The sequence below is a fragment of the Lolium rigidum genome, chromosome 3 (assembly GCF_022539505.1).
Source record: "Lolium rigidum isolate FL_2022 chromosome 3, APGP_CSIRO_Lrig_0.1, whole genome shotgun sequence".
Classification (NCBI taxonomy): domain Eukaryota; kingdom Viridiplantae; phylum Streptophyta; class Magnoliopsida; order Poales; family Poaceae; genus Lolium; species Lolium rigidum.
Genome location: NC_061510.1, coordinates 257,144,856 through 257,155,056, shown reverse-complemented (window position 1 = coordinate 257,155,056; position 10,201 = coordinate 257,144,856). Strand labels below are relative to the sequence as shown.

The 10,201-nt window shown below is 46.2% G+C and overlaps 1 protein-coding gene across 1 annotated transcript; it reads right to left on the bottom strand.

Annotated features, from left to right (window-relative positions):
• Window positions 1–8,788: 8,788 nt before the first annotated feature.
• Window positions 8,789–9,817, bottom strand: LOC124696404 (transcription repressor OFP13-like). Its single transcript, XM_047229138.1, has one exon. It carries the CDS (start codon window positions 9,815–9,817, stop codon window positions 8,789–8,791), a length of 1,029 nt encoding a protein of 342 aa, XP_047085094.1.
• Between the last annotated feature and the right edge of the window lie 384 nt (window positions 9,818–10,201).

Sequence of the window (10,201 nt, the reverse complement as noted above, 5' to 3'; positions counted from 1 at the left end):
TTGGGCCGGATTTTTTTGCGTCGGGCTTACCTCGGGCCGGCCCGAGGCCCGGCCCGGCCCGACACATGCCCAGGTATGCCTATGTGCACCAACAACTTATGCTAAGCAATTAAGCAACTAGGTGATAGAAAGATATATAACTTCAAGCACGATGGCTATCACAAAGTAAAGTGCATAAGTAAAGAGCTCGGGTATAGAGATAACCGAGGCACGCGGGAGACGATGATTTATCCCGAAGTTCACACTCTTGCGAGTGCTAATCTCCGTTGGAGAGGTGCGGTGGCTTAGTGCTCCCGAACGCCACAACAGAGGCTCACCTTGAGGTGTGGTTGCTCGATTCACACCAACGCCACAAAGGCCTCACCCCAAGATGCGGTACTCACACCACACACGAACGCCACGAAGGCGCCTCACCTTATTCTCCGGTGACCCTCGCCACAAAGGCCTAGGTCACGGTTCCACTAAGGGATTTCCTTCGAGGCGGAAACCGGGCCTTACACAAAGCTTGGGGCATGCATCCACAAGTTAATTGGAGGCTCCCAAGATATCGCCACAAAGGCCTCAAATCCGTCTAGGGTTCGAAGAACCCAAGAGTAACAACTTTCTTGCTTTCACTTCCACGAATCACCGTGGAGAACTCAAACCGATGCACCAAATGCAATGGCAAGAACACCACAGATGGTCAAGTCCTTCTCTCTCAAATTCCAACAAAGCTACAAAAGCTATTGGGGGAATAAAATAGGAAGAACAAATAAGAGGAGGAACACCAACTTTCTCCAAGATCTAGATCTACTGGATTCCCCTCACAAAGAGAGGGATTTGATTGGTAGGAATGTAGATCTAGATCTCCTCTTCCTTTTCCCTCAAAAAGATTCAAGAAGCATAGGAGGAGTAGAGGGATATGGCAAGCTCTCAAGGTCAATAATGGTGGAGAGCAAATGGGGGAAGAGTTGGCAGCCCAAGGAGGAAGAAGGGGGGCTTAAATAACCCCTCCCATCTAAATATGACAGTTTGGGTAGGCTCAGGCCGGATTAGCCGGGGCCGGATATTTGGAAAAATCCGGGCCCCGAAAAACGGCTAAGGACCAGAAAAAATGTGCCCCTGGATGGGGCCCGGATATTTGGCCGGATATTTTGTTTGGTCCGGATAATCCGGGGGGCGGATAATCCGCCCTCAACTTGGGCCGGAATATCCGTCCCCCTAAAAACTGGCAGAAACATCAAACTGAAACAGACATAACTTTAGCATCCAGACTCCGATTTTGATGATCTCGGGCTCGTTTTGAAGCTAGGAACAAGCTCTACAAGATCATGCAGGGAACCATCATAGTCAATAAGGGAGGATAGAAACAAATGATGAAAGGTTTGACCTATCTAAAAAAAGACATACCGGTAAAACCTTCAACCTTGAAAATGCAACAAGTTGCCCGTGCAAAAACCATTCTTGATGAACTAGAGCTTATCATGAGAATAAATACAAGCTCTAAACATCACATGGATAAGATCCAAAATAACAACCAAGAAAGATGATGGAAGGATGCAAAGGTTATAGCTCTCCGAAGGATACGATCGAGTTACTCACTCGAGATCCCTCTTGATAGTACGACAACTAAACTATAAACCGGTCTCCAACTACACCATGAGACCGGTGAGAAAGAAACTCTATCAAGAGAAAACCTTAATATTGTGCATTCCACTTGAGCTTGATGATGACGGTCTTGATCGCAACAAGATGGAACGCCTTTCTTGATTGTGCTTGTTTGATGAAGTCATGTGAATTGCTCTCCCATACTCCACTATGGGAGAGCTTCTTCTTCGGCGCATCTTCACATATCCATGATCACCATATGGATGGCAAGATTCAAGCAAATGATCTCTTCGAGATGGCTCATCTTGAATTTGCACTTCATTTCTTCATTCTTCATCGTTGATGTCTTGAAGTTAAACTTGAGGGCTCACTTCATCTTCATCTTCAAGACATACTTGACACTTGATCTTCTTTATTTGCTTCTTATTACAATCTTGAAGCCAACATATGTTTCAAGCATTGCCTATGGACAAATCATACAAATATAACTCAATGCAAACATTAGTTCATAGGGATTATCATTAATTACCAAAACCACACATGGGGGCTCCATGCACTTTCAGCGGTGCTGTCCTCTCGAGAACACTTCGGGATCATATATATATAGGGGTTTTTAGGGCAAAATACGTCGGTACGCGAAAGAATTAGGGCAAACGGGCGATCGACGGATGAACGGAGGTGGATGTCGCGGCCAGCCTTCCAGGCTGCGCCACCTATGATCTTTCGGCCCTCGGGCCTCTCCGGGTGTGCTTCAAAGGCCCATGTTGTTCCTCCCGATGAAAAAATAATGCTCCAAAAATTCCAGGTCAATTTGACTCGGTATAGATCCCTGAAAGTGAAAAATACGCGAAATAGGGTTTTCCTGTTCTGCAGGGTTATAAACCAAATAAAGGAGATCGTTGGTAAATCCCCACAAATCAATGTAAAACATGGTATTATCATCATATATGTTGCTAATATGTGGGAATTCAATATGATAAATGACAAAGTTCATGTATGCATTTTACATGCATCACCATTTAAATTTTTGCAGTCAATTCACCTAAGACTTGTGACACCTTGGGTGTGACAGAAACACTGCAGATAAACATCCTCCTACGCTCCTTGTTGGGATACGATATAAAAACCAGAAATAATACTTCCATGAAAATATGCACGAATGACCCTGTGTTCCTTTAGCAACCATCTTTCATTTGACCTACTATACCAAGTAAATCTTTTTGTAAATTTGACCTAAATACCAACTCCTCAGAAGATAAAGGATGAAGTTCTTCGAAGATCTAAAAATCTTGTAACTATAAAATAATCTATTTTTTTCCTTTTTAACTGGTCACCTCTCAAATTTATTCATCATACTTTAAGAGGATTCTTCACATTTTTTAGCTTTTAAGATAAAACAACTAAAAGAATCCTCCCCTTGAACAAGAATTAGCCATGTCTTTTTAACTTTATCCAAAAAGTCTACCTCCTTTTTCCCAAAGAAGCTCATAACTCAATGTTGTAGAACGTTTTGCATGATCATTACTTAAATTCAGAAGCAAAGGATTATGATCACAATAGCCCCTCACCACTTTTTGGACCATGGCCAATGGGAATATATCCTCCAAACCCCTTGAAACTAGCACTCTATGTAAATTTTTCCAAACTGGGGTTTATGATTATTTGACCAAGTAAACCCCCTGTCAGAACCAATTCCCTGAGCTCATATAATGTGATGATGGAGTTAAACAAGTCATTATGTTTATTGTCTTTGAACTCCTTGTTCTTTACAGAGGCAAATCTCAAAATATTAAAATCCCCACCTAACATGAAAGGTAACCTTTGATGAGAGAAAATTTCAGCTAATTCTGATAGAAACATATCCTTACCAGAACCATGAGCAACTCCATAAATCACAAACAGAACCCACTTTTGATTAACCTTTTTTTGTAAAAAACAATAGCCTTCAAATGATACAAACCTGTCGAAAAGGAAACTACATCTAGTTCCACCTAGGATTCCTTTAGATTTCCCCCTGGATGGCAACCAATGCCATTTTAAATTCCTAGAAGGCCCTAATTTTCACAAAAGCTACCAGAGAAACTCTTGAACATAGTCTCCTGAATCCCTATGAATTGTACCTCAAATTCTTTGACTAGGTCCTTTAAACAAGATAAAAACACTTCCTCAAATCCCCTCTACTATTCGAGATAAGACCAACCATTTTAAATTACTTTTTCCTTTTTGTATGGCTCCTAGTCTCGGTGTACACTGTAGAACCTATTGTTCTACATGTACCCCATAGGATTAGAAGAACCAACAACACCTAGTTGTGGTAATTTATGAACCACCAGAAAGGATCGTATGCCGCACCTAGAGGGGATGGGGGTTAATAGGTTGTACCAAATTTTTAGTTCTTTTTCACTTTAGGCTTGACACAAAGGTAAATTATCTAGACATGCAACTATGTGAATTTACCTAGATGACGAGCTACACAACTAAGCAAGATACAACAATGCAATAAAGGATACATGTAACAGAGAGTGGAGCACGCGGAGACACAAGAGATGATTCCCGTAGTTCCTTTATTTTAAGGGGAAGTACGTCTACGTTGGAGGGGTGTGGTTGCCACAAATGCCTAACCAACCCCACAAAGGGCTCACACACTTGTTTGCACTCGTCGAATTCGGTTTTGATCCAACCTTCCAATAGACTCACTTGTTTGCTAGGCGACAGCGATGGGATCAATACTCACCACCTTCTAAGAATCACGAAAGCATAGGTCTTCCAATAGACCCACTTGTTTGTTTGGTGCCGGTGATGGGATCAATACTCACCGCCTTCTAAGAATCATGAACGCATCGGTCTTCCAATAGACCCACTTGTTTTCTTGGCAGCGGTGATGGGATCAATATTCACCGCCTAAGAATCACAAAAGCATCGGTCTTGCAAAGACTTCGACTTGGGCCATCGGTGATGGAAATGTTCATGGCCGCCTCATTCTTGATGCTCGCCTTGACGCGCCGTGGTGGAGTACTTCCACCGGATGAGGATGGACTCCAACTCATCTTTCGTCATCCCCGTATGCTTCGTATTCGGAGGCGCTTGCTTACGTGGCTTGACGAAGGCCCCTTTTATGCCACTCACCACCTTCTGGTTTTTCGGCGGCGAAGGAGTTCGACTTGCGTTGGCGGCGACAGCGTGAATTGGCAGGAAAGAGTAGCGGCAAAACGGGAGAATTGAAATAGGAAGAGGAAAGGGAATGGAATGTTAAATGGCTATGTCAATGTCAAGGGTGGCACGTCCATCGCTATCCGCCTTGCCGGTTGTGTTTGTCACGCCGGCAACGTCTCTGTGATTGGGGACGAATAGGGGATGCTAGACTGGCTACTCGGCCACGCCAAACAGAATACCCGTGGATGAACGGGAATTTCTGTCTAGGACGCTCAATAGTCTTCAGGTCGTCGTTTGAGGGTCGTCTGGATGCTCTAAAGTGCATACCTGCATTATCTGATTTGTTTCTAGCCACAGACATGAACGAATTTCCATCTATTTCAAAAAGTTTATAGTAACAGAATTCTTTTTTTCTTGCGTATCTAGATTGCTAGCTTTGGTAACCTAACGTATACTACTATTTAGGCGAGTGTAGCACAACCGTTTGGTACACATGCATTTGTAATGTTCCCAGAATCGAATTTTACCCTGGTGAATTTTCAAATGGAATGGCCAAGGCAACGTGGAGAGCAGGTAGTACCACACTAGCACGGTGCTCTACTTTGATTCCATCCGATCTCGATCGAATAGAGCATGGTCCACCGTGGAGTAGGATTATCAATCTTGATTCCCGCATCGATAGATACCTTGATTGCCATCGTAGTTCCACTAGCTGCAAGCGGAAGTTTCGGTCAGTCTCGAGGTACTTAAAATAAGCGGTAAACGGGTACCTTAAAATGAGAGAAAAAGCGCGCGCACGCATCACGGGAGATTAGGTATACAGATGCAGACGGTTTAGAAGGTTCGGCCATAGTAGTGCCAAACTGTGCGGTGCAGTGGAAGCGTGCTGTTATCCATGGAAGAATCTCTCTTTTCCCTTCTCCGCTGCACGGGGATCGATCGGAAAGCAAGAGGTGCACAGGAGCTTATTGTTTGACCATGTCGGCGTTCCCAACATGCGTGGGTTTCCTAGCTAGTTAGCCAAGTTCGTACAAATTTAAACTATTCAACGATGATCGATTCAAAACGATTTGGGCTTTTCGAGGATAACGACGGGGCAGATATCAATGCAATCATGAAATTAAAGGAGTATAGCAGTTGACCAATTTGAACTATGCTACAGCCGTAAGCATCATCAGATGCACAAATCAGGAGACATTTTCTCTCTTCTTATCCCAAAAAAGATAAAGCTAGGAGACGTTCGGCTGCAGTTTTCAAACTTGATTTCCGTACAACCTTCGATTTCATTAGCCGGAAGCCCTCGATCGGAGGCTTTTGGTGAAGTTTTCCTGTGCTTTGGTGGACCTGGATCAAAATGACCAAGCTCACTAGCTGAAATGTTGTTCTTCTTAAGTCTTAATGGCATTCATAACAGCTGGATCCAATGTTGTCACGGTCTTCGTCAGGGTAGCCTTCTCTCCCCCTTCTTATTTAACATTTTCGTAGATGTCCTGCAACAACTTCTCCTCCATGCCTCGCGCGAAGGCCTCCTCCTTCACCCTCTCGTTGATGACCTCCATTGTCATATCCTTCAATACATCAACGACACTCTTACTATCGACCGTGCTATTCCACAAGGGCTCAGTGTGTTCTCCATTCATGCTCAGAACTCCGCGCTCCATATAATATTCCCTTCTAAACTGCTCCATGTGCTTGTTGTTTCCGTCGCATGTCTAGTTGGACCGCCAGACCTGACATGGAAGACGACCACTTCCTCGATACGCCCATTTGGAAAAACATTTTTGCGGCCCTTGATACCTTTAGGTCAATTCTAAAGTCTCTATTTGAATTGGCTCCGGTAATGCCTTTTGGTTTGATGATGGCTTGAGTCTGCCCCCTTAATGCGCGCCTCCCATCCCTCTTCGCTCAGTCCACTCGGCCCAGTTCCTATGTCTACTTCATCCTCGCCTTAGGACTCCACGACCACCTTGTGCCTTTTGTTTCCAATGCCACTATGGCTGGCCGCACACCACTCTCACCTTTGAAGTTGGCTTTGTTGATCTTTGTGTCGATGCCCCAGATACTTTCGAAAAAAATTTCCATGTCAACTCCTTCAGGCACTTGCACATCGATGACCAGGCGAACCAAGGTTTGGAGAAGCGCTGCTCCCTTGAAGTGTAAGATCTTCTATTGGCCAGCCCAAAGAGACGATTCCCCCACCAAATCTCCAACTTGGACTCATGCCCCTCTTGCACTTAACTTGAAGACACCGATAACTTTCTCCTAAGCTACCACAAGGCGTTGTGATGTCGCTGCTCTTAGCTTCGTAGGCTTGTGGTCATCCCGCTATCACAGCTTTGAAGAAACTACAATATAGACATCCATTGCTTGGAATGTTTGGAAAATAAGATATTCCCATGTCTTGAGCGCCATCAACATGAATGTCTCCTTGGTGTCTCGAAGATGCATACATGGTGTTCGACTTTGGGCATACCACCGCTGCACTACGTCTTCATCTCGCCCCTTCTAAATTCTTGGTGTAAGAATCATGACCCTCCTGCTAAACCCTTGCTTCTTTGCCCATCAAAAACTTGGAATGATCCCATGTTATACTCCTTGTGTTGTTATTATAAAGTGTTTTGGCCAACGTAAGCCCGCCGCAGTCCTAGTAGAAAAAAAGAGCTAGGAGAAAGGAAGAGACCGTTAAAACTTCCAATCAATTTATTTTTAGCATGGTCAATGTAAGGGTATGATGGTCGCATCGAGGGATATCCCCCCTTTTTTTTGAAAGAACGCAAGGAATACATTTCTGCATTTAGGCTAGCCATAATAGGGATATCGTAAGCAATATTATGTATATCATGCATTTAAATGATGATATATCACTGCAGTTAATGATGATAGATAGTATTATTGTAATATTATAGGTAGATACCGTATCATAGCGTATATAGCTAAAAATATTAATATCCAATTGATCTTGTACACAATTGTTTGCATGAAAATTCTACGAATTAATAAATGTAATACGAAGACTATTGTACTACCATATAATACAATACTACATTATTGAGGTAGTATCTTATACAAGTATGATATATGCGATACTAGTGTAGTATGTCTCTGACTCACTAAGGTTCTCTCGGATTTATCAAAATTTGTATGCACTATTAATATCTTAATATATCTAAATTTTAATAAATCTCAGACAATCGTATGGGCTGATGGAAAGTGTGCGAATGCACGGAATGCAGGGAGAAGCCCTGAAGAGACTGCTCGCATTCAAATTCGCCGCCGAGACTGCCGGTCTGATCCCAGGCTCACCATCACTGTTCTCAGTAGCGACGACCATATCGACGGCGACCTCTCATCAGCGTAACGTCGGTCTCCCGCCCACTGCTAGGTGCTAGCTAATCGCGCGTGTACTTCGTCTTCACAAGAGTTATAGTACCCCGTAGTTAGGCACGCAGTACTTTGCATAACCACATCAGTCCTCCGAGATGTGCAGCGTACACGGGCACATGCAGGCGTAATTGATTGGCTTCTGGTAGAGGTTCTGTACACATTAAATTATGTGTCTGCATGTCGCTGTGCCTATGCGCGTATCGCACCGCCGAATATATATGCAACTTTATTTCAGGTTCACGTTATTTGGCCTGCCAAGCGGTCGGTGCCTGATCAGATCAGTAATCGACTCATGGATGAATTGCTGTTTAAGCTTCAGCTGCAGTATTGATTTCGAGTTTCTCAGAGTCAGAGTAATGGTACTCCTCCTATCTACAGTACGTACGACTTCAGTTAATGTGTCACACATTGGATCCCTCCAACCTACACCCAGATTGTAAGTGTGCATTGAATTTTAAAAAGAGAGGGAAATTAACAAACTTGATCATGAGCTTTCGTGCGATTGGGTTTGGAAAGCGAAAATTTCACGAGAATTTGGTAATAGTAAGACAAATTCTGGTGAAATTCTGGCGTTCCATCCAACTGGGCCGTAAATCAAACACGGCCACAGTAATTTGAGACCTCACTTGGCCGAATACAATTGCTTGTTAACTAATTCTGGAAGCTACTGTGTAATGCTGATGCTACGGTCGTCACCTGCCTTGTCGCCGACGAGGTCCTCCTCCTCCTTGTGGTGCAGGCCCTCCTGATCCGACGAAGCAGGGGAGGCATCGTCGCTGCGGCAGCCGCATTGCTCCTCCGTCGGTGCTGTCGTCGTACGAGTGGTGGTGTCGCCGCAGGTGCTGCTGGACGTGCTGGTGCTGGTGGTGCTCCCGCCGCTCCTGCTCGTCGCGGACGTCGTCATCGTCGTCGCCGTGGTGGTGGCGGTTGGCGCGGCCGACGAGGACGGCTGCGCCGACGGCGTCCCGGCGAGGCCGACGAGCAGGTCGACGAAGGCGCCGACGATGAGGGCGTGGTTGTGCTTGCCGTTGATCCGGAGGTACCACACCAGGAGCTCCTCCAGGGCGTCCCAGCCGCGCAACCCGTGCGCGGCCACCATCTCCTCCATGGACGCGCGGAAGTCCCCGTACGGGTCCTCCGAGTCCACCGCCACCGCCACGCTCTCCTCCACCAGCGACGATGGCTCCGACTCCGACGGCGCCGCCGCCTCCTGACACGTCGCCGCAGCCGCCAACGACTTCCCCGGCGACAGGGCCATGATGGAGTTGGAGGCCGGGCCCGGATCCACGAAGAAGCGGTCAGTGGACGTCCGGCCGAGGCTGCGGATCACCGCCTCCGACCACTCCTCCGACGCGGTCGTCGTCGAGAACCCGTCGTCGTCGTCGTCCAGCTCCAGCTCCAGCACGCCATGCTCCTCCTCGTCGCCGAAGCAGGAGCCGTCGGCGGAGAGGTAGTCGAGCTGGTACACGGAGTTGACCGTCTTGTACATTTCCCCGGCGCCGCCGCGGATGAGCCTCGCAGCCGCCGCTGGGTTCCTGCCCACGGCCGCTGTGACGCAGGGACGGCTCCTGTCTTCGTCGCGGAAGGAGGTTGTGTGTGGGTTCCGGCACGACGGCCACGGCCACGGAGGAGAAGAGTCGTCGGCGCTGGCGGGGGGCTTGGAGAAGATGGAGCTGAAGCTTTTCCTGCCCATCGTACCTCCCACAAGGTTCGAACGGATCGTCGGATCACGAGGAACGAACGAGCTGAGCTCGAGTAAGCGAGCTGTACTGTAGTCGATCTGTAGAGAGAAAGTGTTTGAGGAGATGCACTGGAAGAGAGGGAAACGGGAGCAGTGTAGAGATGCAAGTGCAATAAAGAGGGAGAGCGGAGAACACATGGGGATGGGCCGCCGATCATGTGCCTCTATTTATCTATGCTCTCTCTCTCTCTTTCAGTTGAGTCTGTAATACAAACTCAAAAATGGAAATTCAATTCGGCTCTTGGGTGCGTATGCTCCCTCTACCAACAAAACATATTTTGAAGTGTGGAAAAATTTTGATAAAAAATTCTACATGTACATCTCCATAATATATGT

Bases quoted from the DNA above. Each gene is read 5' to 3' on its own strand.
- LOC124696404 (XM_047229138.1), bottom strand. From the start codon at position 9,817: ATGGGCAGGAAAAGCTTCAGCTCCATCTTCTCCAAGCCCCCCGCCAGC.